A 20269-nucleotide genomic window follows, 5' to 3' on the forward strand; every position below is an offset into this window, starting at 1 on the left:
TTAAGAATGGGGGGTTGAGAAAGGGGGAAAACTAGACAAACTCCTATTATATAGAGGCACGGCAAAGTCTGTAGATAGCTTCTCCTATAGATGTTTTAACCTGGTTTGAGAACTTCTGCATACATTTTCATTCACATTTGGCAGATGAGTTAATTCAACATTGCATTCAATATTTAATCAGTTCATGCTTTCCTAGGAAATCAAACCTATGACCTTTGATGTCACTGTCTAAATGCTTACCTATCTCTACATTATATCTTTGCCTTATCATTAGATAATATATCAAACTAATTTTATTTTAATATAAAGAAAAACAGGTCTTGCACAAGCATACTTTATGCAAAACCTTACACAAATACACAAAAGTTTGTTAGTGTTGAAATGATAAAACTATATATTTAGTGTTCAAGATTAATTTTTTGGACTCTTTCAAGGTTATTAGAATATGTTACAATAGAAAATGTGAGGAACATGTGGTTACTTACTCAACTAAGGCACCTGTGTAAACCTGAGGGAAACTGACATTACACAGACACTAAAATTCAACAAAACTAAATTCACTCTAGTCCACATTAAATGTTCTTTAACCACGATTTGTTAAACACTGACCTCTAGTGTTAGAACGGATAGAAGCAATGTCCAGAACGTCGTGCTCCTTTATTATGTATACCAATGGTCAGGGTAGCGCCAAATGTACATTTTTTAAAAGAATAAAAACTAAATACAGCGATGTAGGTACTGAAGTACATCGCGTTTAATGGATTATAGACGACTCAGTCTTGCCAATTTAGCAATTGTTTTGCTAAATTTAGGAACCTTTCAGATTATAGCAACCAAAAGCACTTTAAAATTTTATTTGGCAACTTTTAGCAACTTCTGATAAGTGACTCGGACAATAAAAGGCACACATTTCCCATCCAAATTACACAAAAAGAGGGAACCAAAGTGCACACTTCACGTAAACTGATATTTGCCGATGTTCAATTTAATAATAAATTAATGATTTTTTTATCATTTATGATACACTTTGTCAATAGCTTGTACCTGAGATTGTTTATTACCCTGTAAGAAAAAAAAAGATACTAGATATCTTCCAACCCCAAACAAGTCACATTACCTTATCACATTACTAAAACATTGTACCGGACACGGACTACATCACAGGAGGAAAACAGACAGGGGAGAAGCTTTGGGATCTGGGGTCTAGACACCAATCCACCAAAAGTGTTGACCTAAAACACAAACATGGAAGCCAGAGGCCCAGACAACCTGCTTGCTTAGGGCTAGATGTAGACCAGTCGGTAGCCACACTGTTGGTGACTAGGCATTAATATATACCATACAGATCAAACAAACACTGATCCTGTCAAGGTGAAAATACACACCATTTCCTCAGCCATTTTTTTCCAGGAAGAACCCAATCACCTCCTGACTGGAAGTGATCAAGGAAGGAACGCCATAGAAATCCCCACGACTCAGGTTAGCGATACAACCATCATAAATCCAGTAATAAATAAATCAAAAGTCAGATCTGACATCTGTTTGATCCTTTGATTTACACACACCACCCTCATGTCAATCAAGGGTGACAGGACCCCTGTGACATGGCAGTCACTGTGACAGACAGGTCATACATCCATACATCTGACCATGTACACATTTGACATGTGACAACCTGTCAATCAACACTGACAGGACTCATAAATCAAGCCATAAATCAGGGTCATAAATCAAAGCGACTACATACTTGGGAATAAATAATTAGTTGAACTTAAGTAGAATTCAATAAGAATCTCTGACACTTTAGGAATTTATTAAACATTCCTATTTTTTTCTTGCCTCGTCTGACTTTTGGGATCAAATGGAAGAATGACAGTGAAGCCTTAAAGCTGCGGTAGGGAACTTTTGACGCTCTAGTGATTAATAAACAGAACTGATTGCGTCTTGCTGAAGAACATTGTAGCCGGAACTACTTCTCTTTGTTTATGTCTTGGAGATGAAGAATCACAAAGATACTGGGTTACTCCGCCGCGGTATCCCCGAAGCAATCTAAAATAGTCCGAATATAAACACTTATTATAGGTGTACCCTAGTGATTCAGGACAAGCTAAAAACACTGTTTGGAAAATGGATTCATGGTGTACTCGCTTATTATGTTCATTTTTCTACATTTTGAACACAAACAAAGTTACGGACCGCAGCTCTGATTGGTTGTTTTTTACCGGGAGCGGATGACTTTCTGCAAATGGCAATAGGAGCACTGGGAGGAGCCAGAAGAGCTTGATTTTTTCACAGATTATCTGTCTCATATTCAACTGTCAGGACATAATGACAGGTTTAACAAATATGTAAAAAATATATTTTTACAAAAGTTCCCTATTGCAGCTTTAATGCTTTAAAAACCAAAAACCCACTTCTGAGCATAAATATAGCCGAGTGAATATTTGTTTCTCAGCTTAAGTGTGTCCATAATATTTTTAAAATGCAAAAATATCAGGGTCTTCTGTTTTATGAAATCTAGATTGGATTAGACAGTAAAATCTATATTATAAGATGTTAAAAAACATTGTGGGGCCCCCTATAATGGACACAACAATTGAAAGCAGCTTTAAAGACTAAATAACATCCATTTCTTAATTGGAAAATGGTAAAGCTTTAGGTTAGTCTATGACAGGGTTATTCAAAGGCCAGGGTTCTGGAGGGCCAATGTGCTGCAGAGTTTAGCTCCAAACCTGATCAAGGTAAGTCACTCCAGATAAAGTGATTGTAAAGGACTTTAAATGAATGCTGAGGAAACAATGAAATGCTCAGATAAACGCTGGGTGGAGTCAATGATGTGCAATTGTGACTTTCACCTCCCAGCAGTGACAACTGGATAGTAAAACGATGTTAATTTCGCAATCAGATACAACTTGTCAGTGATTACAGCAGTTTATTATTATTATCTGCATCTGCCTAATCAAGTTTCTAAAATATTGCCCGAGAGTGTGGACTGTAAAAGGTGTGCCACAATAAAAGTAAATTAAACAAATCTTCCTCAATAAATCTTATCATAGCTCTTGTGTAAATTAACATACAGTATGCATGTGTAGCCATGATAAATATATACAGAAAAATGAAGCCCTTAAAGAACAAATCTGGTGTAGCTTCATAATGCTTTGATTAACCAACTCTGCTAGTGCAAACTCTACTTGTGCAAAGATAATTTAGGCCTATCAACAATTCAGATAAAGATATAGGGTGGTTATTATATCAGGCATAGCCTCTATTCCTGATAAAATATCAGTCTTACAATATTTGTATTACTATTTAGGTCATGCTAAATAACCCTTATCCTTACTGGCAATTATATTTCATTCAAATAGGTCATCAAAACAATCATTATTTATGTACAGTCATATTCTCGTGCGTTACTATTTAGTTACTTTTATTAATGCATTTTTAACGTGGAAAGGAAACAAACTGAATTTTTTTATTTACTGCATTTCTGTTTAATATATATTTGCATAATTTTTCACTTCACAAATTGCTATTTAATGGACTACAGGTGTGCAGATTACTTGTGGATTACTGTGATTTTAGGACTCTCATTCTGACGGCACCCATTCACTGCAGAGGATCCATTAGTGAGCAATTGATGTAATGCTAAATTTCTCTAAATCTGTTCAGATGAAGAAACAAACTCATTCATTTAATACTATTCATTTAACACTATGCATTTAATGCTATTCATTTAATACTATAGTTACTCTTGAATAAAACCAGTAAGGCATATGAGGCAATGCTACGAAATATATTTTAAAAGCTAAAGCTGTACACCACGTCAAGCCTTTTGACAGCCTTTTGTAGTGACTACACTCACATTTTAGCACAACCTCTAGAATCTTCAACTGTCTAACAACATGTTTTATGATAGCAACGAGAGTTCAAGGTTTGTATATGGTAAATAAAGAATACGACCTCATATAAATGAATGAGATTTTATTGCAAAATACAAAAGGGTGTGAATGTCAAGTATGCAACTAAAGGCTATAGACATCCACATTAAGAGAAATGTTTACATTTTATACTTTTTTAAATTTTGAACACAGCATTTACCGTTTTTGGTAAATTCGTAGATAATAACACTAACACTTCATAAAGTTCAATCCCAAATGGTTCCTGCAGGAAGCACTGTGAAAGTTGTGCAGCAATGTTATGGAAGCTTATATTTATACTGTTCAGAAGTTTGGGGTTTGTAAGAATGCTTTTGAAAGAAGTCTCTTATGTTTTTATATATAGAATTTAGAATGCAGAAATTAGCAGACGTTTTATCCAAAGTTACTTGTAAATGAGGACAACAGAAGCAATCGAAACCAACAAAAGAGCAGTAATATGTAAGTGCTGTGACAAGTCTTGGTTAGCCTAATAGAGTATATGTAGCTAGAGTTTTTTATATAATGAATAAAAAGAAAACAAATAGATAGAATAGAAAAGTAACAGGGAATGCTAGCGTTGCAGGGTCATTTAAAAATAAAAAAATAAACAAATCAAAAGAATAGAAATAGAACAGATAATGCTAGTCAATCACCTTTATTTATATAGTGCTTTAAACAAAATACATTGCGTCAAAGCACTGAACAACATTCATTTGGAAAACAGTGTCTCAATAATGCAAAATGATAGTTAAAGGCAGTTCATCATTGAATTCAGTGATGTCATCTCTGTTCAGTTAAATAGTGTCTGTGCATTTATTTGCAATCAACTCAATGATATCGCTGTAGATGAAGTGACCCCAACTAAGCAAGCCAGAGGCGACAGCGGCAAGGAACCGAAACTCCATCGGTGACAGAATGGAGAAAACACCTTGGGAGAAACCAGGCTCAGTTGGGGGCCAGTTCTCCTCTGACCAGACGAAACCAGTAGTTCAATTCCAGGCTGCAGCAAAGTCAGATTGTGCAGAAGAATCATCTGTTTCCTGTGGTCTTTTCCTGGTGCTCCTCTGAGACAAGGTCTTTACAGGGGATCTGTATCTGGGGCTCTAGTTGTCCTGGTCTCCGCTGTCTTTCAGGGATGTAGAGGTCCTTTCTAGGTGCTGATCCACCATCTGGTCTGGATACGTACTAGTGTTAGAGGGGGTTTCATTTTTATAATAAAAGTTGTGTGTTAGAGGGTCAAGAGTTTAAATACAAATATTTAGTTTGACATTTATATATATATATATATATATATATATATATATATATATATATATATATATATATATATATATGGAGGAGCATGTAGTACTTGGTGAAATCACGCTCACCGTTTGGCTAATGGTTACTTGCATGTAATTGTGCATAATTAAGTGTTATTATAATAGTAAGTACATGTAATATTTATAAAAATTACATATCTTAAAATAAAGTGTTAGCTATTCTTATTATATATGACTATGGAAGGATTATGGAAGCGACCCTAAAATGTGTTTTAAAAAATGCTATTTATTTCATTAAAAAGTTTAGGGTTGGGTACGATTTTTGAGTGTTTTTGAAAGAAGTCTCTTTTGTCAACAAGGAAGATCAAAAATACAGTAAACAAGACAATCAGTCAGCAGTCTCTACGTGTTTGCAGTGTCAAGATAAACCGTGCAGTAAAATCTGTCATTTAAATATTTTACTGTTGAAATGGGCAACGTCTTGGCTGACGTGACTACATTTACACATGTCAAAATACACTTGAAAATGGCACAATAAAACAATAAAACAATCAACATACTGACATCATAAAAACATTCTGTTTGACAACTACATTAAAGACTATTGGCACCACTATAAAATTCTAGACTTGTTATATATATGCATATATGCATATATATATATGTTATATATATGCATATATATATATATATGTATTTATTTTTATTTTTTTCTTGGGTCGATGTTATGTGTGTTTCTGTCATGGGAAAAAAAGCATAGGAAAAATTTGTTAAAAACACCTCATTTACTGATAAGGGATCAGCAATTTGTCTTTCATCGACCTAGCTTTAGTCATCCAAAAACTGGATACTTTTATGACTGCAATAAGCTGAACTTTGTCCCAGAGTGTGTTCAGCCTCGCTATATTATCTCAGTGCCACTTCTTGTAGTCAATCTAAAGACAGCTATGTTTTAACAGGACACTTGCTGAAGGAATTCCTCTCTTCTGAAGCATTCACAGGATTTCAAGATGAAGAAAATTATGAGCCGGACCAGCAAAAATGTCCTTGTGGTTTCAGTTGGATTTCTGCTCTTATTCACAGCATATGGTGGACTGCAGAGTTTACAGGTAACAAATAGAAATCAGAGATAACAGAATGGGTTGCTTGTTTTCCTCATGTGTATGTCCGTTTGGACAAAGTTTGGTATTGATGCCTGATGTAATCTCAATGACATAATGATGTAAACATCTTTTTGTTCAAATTCTTACAGAGATGTGTCTCTAAATTGTTTAGATAGATGTCTAAACGAATATACTTACAACATGATTCTTTGTAACTCAGAAAAGGTGCAAAGCTATTAATTTAACAAATAAAAGTTTAAAAAGTTAGATTAAAGATTAAAATAGTGAATCAAGTTAAAAACAAATCTTAAAAAGTGAAATGAAATGGAAACAAAGCTATTAAAAGCTGTCCTTTAAAAGCATAATGATTGATGCAAAGCATTTTGGGTAGCACTTTATTTTACAGTCCTGTTCCCCGTGTACATACTATGTACTTATTATAGTAATTACAATAACTAAGTAATAACTAGGTACTAACCCTGAACCTAACCCTAACCCTAACCCATGTAGTTACCTTGTATTACCAGAACTTTCTTAGATAAATACATTGTAAGTACACTATAAGTACATGTACGTACACGTACTGTAAAATAAAGTGCAACCGCATTTTGTCTTCCAACTCGTCCTACAGAATGAAAAAAACACTTGACAGTATTGATTTGTGGGTGTGATTTTACTGACAGAGGCATGTTTGTACGTTACAGAGCAGCCTCAATGCTGAGAATGGAATGGGCGTTATTTCACTCAGTGTCATCTATGGAGCCATCATTTTGTCCTCAATGTTTCTGCCTCCAATAATGATTAAAAATCTGGGCTGCAAATGGACCATCGTCCTTTCAATGGGCTGTTATGTGGCATATTCCTTTGGAAACCTTGCGCCGGGCTGGTGCGTGCATTTCTCTTCCTCTTGTGCTCACTGATTTCTCGAACAATATACAGTAAACCACTATGCACGCATATTCATCTACAGTATAAATTAAAAGTGCCAGTATTGTTTGTTCAAGTGTGAGACACAGTTTCAAATACTAGGCATGATAGGACTATTATGTGTTAAATACAAGACTGATATATATGTATTGTTATTTAATATTTTTATACTGTTCAGAAGTTTAGGATCATTTACATTTTTTATATATATTTGAAAAAAGTTTTTCTCTCAGCAAAGCTGCATTTAGTTCAGTTGAAATAAAATGTAATTTATTACTGTAATGCAAAGCATAATTTCTCCAGTATTTAGAGTCAGATGGTCCTTCAGAAATCATTCTAATATGTTGATTTCTTATTATTGTCAATGCTGAAAACAGTTGTGTCGCTACTTACTAGTCCCAAACATTTCATTTCAACATTTAAGAGTTGAAGGTTGTGTTGTGTTAGTTCAGTTAAGTTAGAAAGCGCCTCTCTGAAATCTTTTTTGTCTGCAGGCCAAGTCTGATGACCACCTCTGCAATTCTGGGTATGGGAGGTTCACCGCTGTGGTCTGCAAAATGCACCTATCTCACAATAAGTGGAAACAGACGAGGCCAGAAAATCAACAAGAAAGGCCAGGATCTCATCAACCAATATTTTGGCATCTTTTTCTTCATTTTTCAGTCGTCAGCGGTATGGGGAAACCTCATGTCATCTCTGATATTCGGCCAGGATACTAGCATAGGTACAGTTGGATTTAATACTCTGGCAGTGTCTTTATGATTTATTTTTGGTGACTGTAAATACACTGAACCTTTTTTTCATTTCTAGAAGTCCCTGAGGAGAACCTGCAGTACTGTGGTGCGACATCATGCGTGGAAAATTTCACAGTCGCAAACTCAACCCTTCCAGCAAGATATTTAGTGAACACACTACTAGGCTGTTACATTGGTGGGTAACAATCATTCATATCTGTGTCCAAAAACTAGTTTAGTGAACTCTTGAATGACTTCATTCATACAATATCTAGCTTTGAATTACTCCTCTTCCATAAAAGTAAACATAAAAATACAGTTATTAGAGGTGTACATTAAAATGAGTGATCTAAATAAAAACCCTGATTATTTAACTTCAGTACATCTGCCAAGAACAGCCTAGCTAGCGCTTAGCAATGTACAAGCACCATTTACATTCTCTTCAGAAAATACACAAATGTAGTTTTGATTTGTTTCCATTAAGACTTTCTAACCTAGTGGTTCCTGGTCCCTGCAGGTGTGGGAGTTCTTGCCATAATTTTTGTGGCGGTGTTCCTGGACAACATCGACCGAGATCTGGCCAGAGAATTTCGTAAAAACAAGGGCAATGAATCATTTTGCAGCACGTTCCTGGCTACCTTCAAGCTCTTGAGAGATCCTAGATTGTTGCTTCTCATCCCACTGACCATGTACAGTGGGTTTGAGCAAAGTTTCCTTTCTGGTGAATACACAAAGGTACACAACACGTCTCGAACATTTTGGGGACTATGAATTACTATTTTTAATGAACCATAAAGAAATAGAACAGTGAAGGAGACTCTAATTGACAAGCAATCATCTTGAACTATTTGCAAATTATGTTTTAAAATATCCAGATTAAGTGCCAAGTCCTGAAAGGGATACTCCACCACTAAATGGAAATTTTGTTATTGATCACTTACCTCCAATGTGGTTCCAAACCCCTTAAAAGCTTTGTTCGTCTTCAAAACACAAGTTAAGATATTTTGGATGAAAACCAAAGTTACATGGACTGCCAAGTAAAATACACTGTCAAGGTCCAGAAAAGTATAAAAAGCATCGTCAGTACAGTCCATCTGCCATCAGTGGTTCAACCGTAACGTTACGTTATGCAAATAAAACAAAAATAACAACTTTATTCAACAATTTGTCTCCTCTTTGTTTCTCCACATCAACGTAGTGCCATTTTGGAGAATATGATCTGAATGCAGACAGCTTATACTCTTCTGTCTCGGCCGCGGCACAAAGAAGCGTTTTCTACATATATTTATGTTTTGATTTGAAAGAAAACAGTGCATCCTTGTGTCGTGGCCAGCTGCGTTCAGCTCATATTCTTCAAAATGGCGCTACGTTGATGTGGAGAAACAAAGAGGAGACAAATTGTTGCATAAATTTGTTATTTTTGTTTTATTTACATACAAAAAGTATTCTTTTGACAGTCACAAGCCTCCTGGTTTTCATCCAAAATATCTTAAATTGTGTTGTGAAGACGAGCAAAGCTTTTATGGGATTGGAACCACATGGGGGTAAGTGACTAATGACAAAACTTTCATTTTGGAGTATCTCTTTAAACAAAGCCACTGTTCTTTTTGCTTTAAGTTTATAAGCAGACCTGTCTAAATTAAAAATGTAACTTTTACATCCAAACAACAAAAAGGGTGTTGCGCAATGCAATAATTTTAAATATAGGCCTTATAATTGGGGGGGGGGGGGGTTGTCTTCGTCATTGTATATAGTTGTTACAGCATTATTGGGAGTAAATTAATACTGATTCGTCCTAATGAAATATGAATGTAATGTGTTTGCGACCCTGTTTCCCTTGCAGAACTATGTGACTTGTGCGATAGGAATACACTACGTTGGCTTTGTGATGATCTGCTTTGGTGCTTCTAACTCCCTGTGCTCATTCGCCTTTGGTAGACTGGCTCAGTACACTGGAAGAATCGCCCTGTTTTGCTTGGGTAATAAAAGAACAGGTTGACATATGGTTTAAAGGTTAAGTATGGTTGTTAGCATTTATGTTCATTCTGTCTTAAAACACTTTCACAGCTGCAGTGACAAACCTGGGCTGTTTTCTGGGTCTTTTGTTCTGGGAGCCTCATCCAGACCAGCTGGGAGTGTTCTTCGTGTTTCCGGCCCTCTGGGGGATGGCAGACGCTGTGTGGCAAACACAAACCAATGGTGAGTGCTGTATACTGCATGCTACTTAGTGATCTATACAATTAAGCTATTCTTACAAATATAAAATGGATAGTTTTTTTTTTCATTTAGAAATATATTGTATAGTCATTATAGTGTGTGTTTATTTCATTTGCAGCACTTTATGGCATTCTCTTTGCCGAGCACAAAGAAGCAGCATTTGCTAACTACCGCATGTGGGAGTCACTCGGGTTTGTTATAGCTTTTGCTTACAGCACATTCATCTGCCTGTCCACCAAAATCTACGTTGCTTTAGCAGTTCTTGCCCTTACCATGGTAACTTACCTTTACGTTGAGTACAATGAGTACAAGCATCCAACTCCACAAGTGGCTCCTGAAGACTTCCATAAACCAGAAATGGCTGACATCAAAGAAATTACTGCCAAAGATGAAAAAGATATCATCGCTCAGACACAATTGTAAATAGATTTTTGTTGATATTTCTGCATAAGTATGTATCTCAGTGTGTAAAATATTGATTTGTTCATTCAAATATTATTTTTCAGTATGTTTTACAGTGTTGAGAATTTTTGATGTAGCATGTAAATGTTTTTATGTACAAAAGCACAGATAATTTCTTTCAGTATATCCATTATATTACTTTTTTCTTTTAATATGTCTATTGCATTTACCTCATATGCAGCAGATCAAATATGATTGTTAAATTTAAACATGTCAGGTTAACATGAACAAAGTGTTTAGTTGATCAGGAGATCATTTCAAAAATATGATCATAAAGTACACTTGTATTGTTTTGAGATTGATGTCTATATATAATAAATCAGCTGTTTTTCCCATAAACATAACTTTGAATTAAATTACACCATCGACTGGTATACCAGTTTCCCATTGCATCCTGCTGAGTCAAAGATCACATTTACAAGACAAAAATCACAGGATGAGATCCAGATAATAAAATGTCTAACTGAGAGCATAAAATGAATATAGGAAATTATATAATAATATTACTTCTTACTGTTAAAATATATAATAAACATTCCAGACAGAATGTTACATGAAATGTTAAGATTTCCAAGAGATTAAAATAATAGAAGTTATAAAAAAAGCACAGATTATAATCTTTATAGCCTTTATCAGCAAGGTCTAAAGGCCATTTCTGCTTGTTACAGGATATTCCTGACATGCTCATATAGATAGTCTGAGTGAGTCATTATAAAGATTTTTCACCAAAGAAAAAAAATGAATCAAAGAACAATTTGCAGACTAGACTCTTCCTGAATCAATAGCTATTGTGTGGTTATGTAAGAAATGAATGATACAACAGTGAATCAAAATAAGCAAAAAGCAATGGAATCTCATTCTGTGCATCTAATTCAGACAATAACTCTGGTTAGGCATCTCTGAATTATAGTAATAAATATGTAACATTCACATTCACAGCTTACCAGAAATATTTTTATGACAGCACTAAAAAAAAACCTTTTAAACAGTTATATAACTGAAGAAAACAACTTTAAAACATGCACTTGGATCCTTGCTAGATAGTGTACAAACATTCAATCCACGACACACTGTATTCCAAATAAACAGTTTTAGGACATTTGTATGTGCTTATAAAATGGTGAAATTCTAATATATAAATCTTTTACATGACAAACCTCCAATTTTAGTAACCATGACAGAAATGAATTCATTCCCCCTTATACAGCAATACTAACATCTGGACTATAAGATTTGTAAGCCACCTGCATGCTGAAGACTACAGTGTAAATCACTGTATTTCTCTAATAAACTTATAGTGTACATAACATGTAATGTTACATAGTATATACCCTGTGCACTGATAATATTACAGAATAATGCATTACAGCAGTGGTCTCAAACTGAATTCCTGGAGGGCCACAGCTCTGCAGAGTTTAGCTCCAAATCACACCTTCTTGGAAGTTTCTAGTAATCCTGAAGACCTTGATTAGCTGGATCAGGTGTGTTTGTTTAGAGTTGGAGCAAAACTGTGCAGAGCTGTGGCCCTCCAGGAATTCAGTTTGAGACCAATGCATTACAGTCTCTATATTTATAGCGTTGTGTCCAGTAGATGGCAGCATCCTCACTTAATAGTTCATTGGTGCTTACCTTTTTTTGTAGTGCAGGCTGTTATGTTTTGTAGGGTTTGTTGTGTATTTTGATCTCCGTGGGTGGCAGTGTTTTCCTCTTGTTCTCTATATTCGGGTCTGAACATCTGCGCGATGATGATGATGATGATGATGATGCTTATGGGTTTGGAACAACATGAGGGCGAGTCATTAATGACATAATTTTCATTTTTGGGTGAACTAACCCTTTAAAGGGACAGTTCACCCAAAAAAGAAAATTATGTAATTAATAACTCACCATTATGTTATTATGTTGTTCCAAACCCGTAAGACCTCCGTAAGACCTCCGTTAATCTTCGGAACACAGTTTAAGATATTTTAGATTTAGTCCGAGAGCTCTCAGTCCCTCCATTGAAGCTGTGTGTACGGTCTACTGTCCATGTCCAGAAAGGTAAGAAAAACATCATCAAAGTAGTCCATGCGACATCAGAGGGTCAGTTAGAATTTTTTGAAGCATCGAAAATACATTTTGGTCCAAAAATAGCAAAAACTATGAATTTATTCAGCATTGTCTTCTCTTCCGTGTCTGTTGTGAGTGAGTTCAAAACAAAGCCGTTTGTCATATCCGGTTCTCGAACGAATCACTTGATGTAACCAGATCTTTTTGAACCAGTTCACCAAATCGAACTGAATCGTTTAAATGGTTCGCATCTCTAATACTCATTAATCCACAAATGACTTAAGCTGTTAACTTTTTTAATGTGGCTGACACTCCCTCTGAGTTCAAACAAACCAATATCCCGGAGTAATTCATTTACTCAAACAGTACACTAACTGAACTGCTGTGAAGAGAGAACTGAAGATGAACACAGAGCCGAGCCAGATAACCATATAAGCCAGAATAATATTGTGACCCAATCAGAAAAGAATGAGACATCATATAACACTTTTGACTTCTTAGTCATAACTGATGCAAATTATGTTTTTGTTTTTTATAATAATGGATGGCGACTAAAAATTACATTAAGAAGACAGTTTAACTGACTCTATAAAAATAACTGTTTCCCTGAAATGTTCCCAACGACGTTACCAGCTCTCTCTCTTACTATTTTCAGGAATGTTGCAATGTAGCACAATGTCAGCACTAGTTCAGAGAGTCAGAAGTCTTCGCCTTTATCAGATGTGTTCATGCTGAGGGGAACTCTTAACAAAACAAGACGCCTGCTGACAGTACATGTACAAATAAACAGGCTTAGTTCATCTGATTGTCATACAGTTTCAATGACAAATTAATAAAGAACAAAACAGCACTTGAAACTCAAAAAGTATTTTCTGTTCTTCAGTATGTGGTCAGTTAAAAATGCATAAGAATAGTTACTAAATTCTTTTCCAATATGAAAAACAACAAATAATTAACATGAAAATGGTTTTCAGAAGTTAATTTTTTGTCCATTATAAGAGGCCTTCATTGTTCTTGAAGAGCATTGTTCCTGCACAACCTCCAACCCAGATGGATAAATTGAGTGTTGTTCGAAGATCATTATAGTATTAAATCTAAATGTAAAGAAGTTAAATTGTTAACTGAGATATTTAAAACATTTTAATTGTTAATTTAACCCTCATGTTGTGTTAAAGTCTTTTTGACTTGATGCACTTTGACTTACTAACTTTGCTCACACATGGGTATTTATTTATTATAATATTTTTTGTATTTACAATTTTTGTATGTTTTGGTAGGATTTCCCTTATCTTGTTTCACTTATGGTGTTTCTGATTAAAACTTCCTGCCCTTATATATTTCTCATTTCACCTAATACTGTATTCAATCTTTCTATCAACATTTTTTCTTTCAATTAGCACAGGCTTTGTTTTTTTTGTTTTTTGTTTTTTTTTTTGGAACCGATCGATCATAGGCTGCACTGATTTGAGCTTATTCACCAGCTTTTTTGTCAAGATTGCCAAGATTATCCACCAATATTCCAAGCATAATTTCAGATCATTGAGGCCTATGAACAGTCAGTTCTAAAAAGAGATACAAAACATGTGCTAATTGAAATGAAACATCTCAATAAGAAATATTAAAATCAAACAATCAAAAACCAAAAATCATTTAAAATTTAAAAAAACTGCCTGGCAAAAACAATGCAACACTATTTGTGGTGCTTTGGAATAGCTGCTGAAAAAGAAGTGAAAGAAAGAAAAATTATTTAGTCTAAATAACTTTTAACCATAATGAAACTGGAAACCAAAATATACAATTAAATAAAAACTGTAATAACCCTGATTTTAGGTCTTATTTCAAGAACACAAAAGAACGATCTGAAAAATGTGTGACGCATCATGAGACAAAAACCAAAAGATTTGGGCCTGTAGAAACATGGTAGTGTTCAGGTGGATGACCACAAAATTTGAGAATTTTGAATGTTGCAATTCACCAATAACTGTGGGAACACACTTGATAAGACACTTTCTTTTATTCACTCGTAATACACGTGTGTGTTTAACATGACAGTGACTGACTTGTCAACACTGATCTCTTTCTCCGTTCCATTGCGGAATGTGATCACATGACATGTGATGTGTATTATATATATATATATATATATATATATATATATATATATATATATATATATATATATATATATATATATATATACATATACATATATATATATATATATATAGCCTGCTGTAAAGCTTCTGGTTTTCTCAGGTGAGGGCTTCTTCCAAGGCTCTGGAGGAGACTGTGGGCCTGTGGCCAGTGAGACTCCCTCTCCATCAACTGCTGCTCAGATCCTACATGCACAAATATTTAAACATAAGTATTCTTGCATGTGTTTACTATTGAAACCATGTAAGGATAAGACGGTACAAAATAATCAATGCCATCAGTGGTTCCATGAAGAAAATTACACATTTCCATTGCACAAAAAGTTCTTTAAAATGGAAAAAGATACTTAAAATGGTCACATTAGAACTATTTAGTGAAAGGATCTTTGAGGAACCAGAAATGTACTGTATGTGAGAAATAAAGGGGATTCTTACACATGATGTAAACTTGTCTAAAATGTCTTGCTGATTCATTAAGTTCTTTCTTAAGCCTGAACAAAGGTCTGCAGCCATCCTCACAATTAAAACCATGCCCTCCCATCTCTTCCCTTGTCAAATTCATGAATATGTGAATTCAGGGATAGAAACATAAGATTGAGGGCTAGAGTAATAATATTATATTGTAAAATCATAATCTTTTTGCAAAACCTGATTGGAGTATCTGGTTGCTCTTGTCCCTTGCCATGAGTGGTGTCTTCTAAAGTAACTTTGACTTTTGGGAACTCCACTGTGAGGAGCTTAGAAGCAGAAGGTTGTCTAAAGTCACTGTCGGTCCCCCTTTCCGTTTTTCATAGATCCTTCTAAGCTTTTAAATTCAGAATCGCTGCTAAAGCTCGAAGAACTGGATGTAGCAGTAGAAGAGTGATGAGGTAATGGGTGAGTTGGGATTGACTTCTTTAGACAGATCACCCCTCTGGCAGTGTAAATGGTAAATTGCATTAAGATGATTTATCTTAGAGATTTTGACAAAGTGGTCTTTTTTTTTTTTTTTTAAAGCCAACACTTTCTTACCTTTGTGCCAGAGCAAATCCACTTGGGCCTGCTTCCATTGGTTTTACCATAATTCCTCAAGACTTTTTGGTATCTCTTTCTGATGAGATTCAGTGGGACGTATCGTCTGCTGACAGCTTCATTTGTGGACTAACAGAGCATCTCCTCTGGAGTTTTTGTAAGCAGTCCTTACCCTTCAAAATTATCAAATTTTCCTTCTCATTTACAAAGGAATTTCCTAGTCCCTGCTCCTCTGATTTGTGCATTACTCTGGAAAATAGTGAGGATATTGCTTAGAACACACAAACTGTATACAAGTTACTTTTTGAATATTGCTCATACCTGAATCTCATGTTGGATAATAGCTTGGTCTGTTTGTAAATGTTTGTAGATGTAAAAATCAGCTTGTTATGGAAATGGGAGGCATGGCAAATCTTTTAAACATGTCATGCCCTTTTCCTAAAGGGCAATATTTGCCCCTCAGCTCATTTTCTTCACAAAAACCCTTCAGTCTACTCAGGCGTGTCTGAACAATCCATTAAATAGTCCTAATATACAAACTAAGGAGTTTAAGACAGAAGATCACTAACATTACATTTTTTCGTGGGCTTTGTTATAACTTGCACAGTACAGTCAACAAACACATTATTGTACTGCCAGAATATGCTCTGCTCTCATCTTATATGAGCTTTGCAAATACACATAAATGTATGTCTTTAGATGCTTTTTTGAAGTTTGCATTAGCTTTGTCCATTGTCCATTATGTCCACATGACGCTCACTGAGTGCTCTATAAAAGACTTAAACATTAGTCGTCTTAAATGAAGCCCTTTCTTTTTCACAGCAGTTCGTGACACCAGGCGTTTATTGTAGCTCCTCACCAGGTAGAGACTTGAATGTTCGGAAGAGGAGTTGCTTTGCCTTCAGGTCTGAGCAGCTTTAAAATGCTCTGCTTTGGCAGAACAGACGTTCACAGCTGTGTCGTCTACTTACATTAGAAATCGCTTTGGACCCAGGAATCAAAATATGGAGAATATGAACTCCACCATGGTGCCAACACCAGACACCATCGACAAAGACTGTCAGGAGAACGTTGACCAAAATCGAGTGCTGTACATTTTCTACTCTTCTGTAGTAGTGGTGCAGTTTATCTTGGGTTTCCTGCTGAACATTACTGTTATCCATCTCTTCATCTTCAAGCTCAAGTTCTGGAAATCTAAGACCATTGACATTTTCCTGTTCAATCTGGTCCTGGCTGACATTTTGTTGCTGATTGGATTGCCCGTAAAGGCATACAACTTTCAGCAATGCAGTGAACAGAAAGTAGTGTGCAAAGTACAGCTCTTTCTGCAGTTTATCAACCGAGGAGCCAGCATTGCCTTCCTGACGATCATCTCCATTTATCGATATTATAGCGTGGTCCATCCTGGGAGGAGGAAAGTTCAGAGTATTTTGAAACGATCGCCTCAGATTTCTGTATTCATCTGGGTGCTGCTGGGAATTTTGACCATTCCGGCCATGTGTCAAAGTTTTATCAGATGCAACAGCAGTGAAAAAGATGAGAAACTGACCGCCATTGTTATATTGAGGGAAATTGTGTTTTTTACTCAGATTTTCATCCCCTTTTTTGTTCTTGTGTACTGCTCCATACGGATTATCAAAAGACTCCAACAGAAGTCAGTGGGCGACAAGACTAAACTCTGGAGAGCGATGTTCCTCGTCACTTCAGTGGTTTTCGTCTTTGCTGTCTGCTTCTTGCCATATGCCTTTACAAGAGCAGTGCAACTAAAGATCAGTGGACTTGTGATGAAAGAGGAAAAAGTTACTGTTGTTAAACTGTTTGACGGGCTTCTTTGTCTCTCTTATCTGAACTGTCTGCTGGATCCGATCCTGTACTGCCTCAGCAGCAGTAAATTTAAGAAGCTGTATATATCAATGTATCTTCCCTTCCTGCTGGAGAAGGAGAAACCAGAAAGTTCAGAAGATACTGCAGATGACTGATCCAAGTAAAAAAGAATATGCTTTGAAAAGGATGTTGGGAGAATTTCAGTCAGTTTCTTGCAATTGCATTTTTTTCTAAAACATTTTGAACAGTAAATGGGTAGTCGTCACATTGAGTATCATGTCTAAGATTTATTTGTTTTTAAAATGTGTTTAAAAAAAAATAAGAGTCTGGATTTTATGTTACAATTTTTTAGGAATGTATAAATTGCAGAAATGTATGCCTTTAGGCACTGTGACCATTATAAAGCACATTTGTTTTCTGCATTCTAGTTTTTTTTAAATGGCCCTGCGGTGTGACAGATGTACAAACAGTCCAATGCATAAAAATGTCAAAACAATTAGCTATGTGCTTTTAAAAGTAGTTTTAGATGAAGAAGCATGTCACACTGAATGCATGTCAATTCATTTTTTAATTCAATATGTGTCTTGCTTATATTGGACTTTCTGATGTGACTCATGATTTGTCTGGAAACTGGAAATGTATGATTTAGAAAATTTCTCTGTCAGACACAGAGGATGAAATGTGTACAATTTAATGTTTTCCTTTTTTTTTGCATGTATAATTATGATTTGAATATGGTAAAAATAGAATGTTATTTCCACACTATTGTAAAAATACTTTTTTTTTCTTAAGAGCATAAAGATAAACAACATCTTCATTCTTACCATTGGTGTTATTAGTTGCCAGAATCTCTGACTCATTCTCAATCGCACCAGAATATATAGCTTTGGATGAGCCTATCTTTAAGGCATCTACATTCCCAGCAAACAGTTTCTGAAAAGCTCAGGAGGTGTCTGGACTTGCCAGTGCGCTAAGAATGCGTGCAATAAAATCTGACCTGAAAGACAAAGTTATGTAATGAAGAAAAAGAGTGGTCCATATACCATACAGTGCAAAATGCACTGCCTGTGTTGTGATGGGTAAAACTCAAAAAGAGTAATGCACATTTGCTTATCTCCTTGTAAGTAACATTTAAGAATTGAAAAATAAAAAACATAAAAAAACATTTTTGGTTTCACAAAGAACCATTTAGTCAAAGGTTCTTTACAAAAAAATCTCTTTCTTACCTTTTTATAAACTGAAGAACCTTCTTTCGCCACAAAGAACCTTTTGTGAAACAGAAAGCTTCTTCAGATGTTAAAAGTTCTTTATGGAACCACAAAAAAGCTGATGGGCAAAAATTTGATAAAAACATTTAAATTCCAAATTTGTCAGAAGAGTATTTTTTGGCTAAATTTGTCAAAAAAAAAAAAGAATTATATAAATTAAAAATAAATAAATAATAATAAAATAATATTATAAATTAAATATAAAAGGTATACAAAATACAGTACCATTACCATAACACTAATAAATAACTTACAAAATAATAACAACACCATATAGATTTGGTATCGAGACAACCGATTACTTCTAAATCTTGATTGTGTTCTGTTATTTTCCTGAATGGGGATAGATTTTTATAAAACAAGCTTAACTAGTGTGTTGTCCTATTTCACTATTTGCTTATGTTGGTGTAGTCCACTTAAAGCGTTCGTCGTCACAGCGGTAAACACTACAGCTTTTTTGTTTCATGAGGGGGTTTGGCACCACAGCATCTTTGCATTCAGACGGAACGTTAAAGAACCAACCGATCCGATGACGACTTCAACACTCCTGATAGGTTTCCACTTTTTTGTCCCATATGCATCAAACATTTAGCCAACGGTCCCTTAGTCTGAGGCTGAGACTAACGTTGGTGTCAATTGCTCAATTTTCCCTTGAGCTCAAATCTTGATTGCACTAGTTCTTCCCCCATAGTTGCTTGGCTCAGTGTTCACAATTGCAAAATTAGGCTCTTCTGTTTGTGTTTCAAGTTAGCACAGGACGGCTCCTGTTTTCTCAGTTGATAATTAACTTGATTTTTGGAATATACTTTTAAAAAGGATTGAATTTATACAGAATTAACTGCATTATTTTAAATGCTGTATTGAGTTTTCCGGGTCCCAAGAATGAGCAGTTTCTTTGTTTAATCAGTGGCCTATTAATTAAAGACTTTTTTCTTTATATCTAAAAAAATAAAATAATAATAATAACTTTAATGACTTTGCCATCAGTCATTAAAGGTTTTTAATAAGTAAAATGAGGTTTAAAAAAGCATTAAAGAAATATTTAATGGCACAGTATACAGTGAAATTTGATGTTCTGAATGTATTTTGGGTTTGTGTGTTTTACTGTATTGGCTTTTGTTATGTATTAATGTAATTTTGTTTTTTACTTGTTGGACCCCAGGAAGAATAGTGGATGGGGATCCAAATAAACAAATATATCATTATTTTCTAATGCATTTTTAGTACCAACAAACTTAATGCCAAGTACAAACAGTAATGATGATCAAATAAAAAGTCCAGATCTGATAAATCATGTGATCAGAAAGAGTAATAGTGGGTTCAAACAACACACTGATCGACA

General features: G+C 35.1%; 2 protein-coding genes across 3 annotated transcripts; both read left to right on the forward strand.

The window, feature by feature from the left end:
• The first annotated feature begins 6100 nt into the window (after positions 1-6100).
• On the forward strand, positions 6101-10978 carry LOC127983394 (protein unc-93 homolog A-like). The gene is made up of 8 exons (XM_052585571.1): positions 6101-6288; positions 6987-7168; positions 7704-7933; positions 8020-8139; positions 8461-8678; positions 9787-9922; positions 10011-10142; positions 10279-10978. Exons 1-8 carry the CDS (start codon positions 6190-6192, stop codon positions 10581-10583), a joined length of 1422 nt encoding a protein of 473 aa, XP_052441531.1. The 5' UTR covers positions 6101-6189; the 3' UTR covers positions 10584-10978.
• Positions 10979-15449: 4471 nt separating this feature from the next.
• LOC127984259 (12-(S)-hydroxy-5,8,10,14-eicosatetraenoic acid receptor-like) lies at positions 15450-18081 on the forward strand. 2 transcript variants are annotated; one of them, XM_052586819.1, is made up of 3 exons: positions 15450-15752; positions 15847-15992; positions 16658-18081. In XM_052586819.1, the coding sequence occupies exon 3, from the start codon at positions 16840-16842 to the stop codon at positions 17812-17814; it is 975 nt and encodes a 324-aa protein (XP_052442779.1). In that variant the 5' UTR covers positions 15450-15752; positions 15847-15992; positions 16658-16839; the 3' UTR covers positions 17815-18081. The 2 variants fall into 2 exon arrangements, with proteins under 2 accessions (XP_052442779.1, XP_052442778.1); XM_052586818.1 differs by having other exon boundaries at positions 15450-15992.
• The last annotated feature ends 2188 nt before the right edge of the window (positions 18082-20269 follow it).

The sequence above is a fragment of the Carassius gibelio genome, chromosome B20, assembly GCF_023724105.1.
Source record: "Carassius gibelio isolate Cgi1373 ecotype wild population from Czech Republic chromosome B20, carGib1.2-hapl.c, whole genome shotgun sequence".
Classification (NCBI taxonomy): Eukaryota; Metazoa; Chordata; class Actinopteri; order Cypriniformes; family Cyprinidae; genus Carassius; species Carassius gibelio.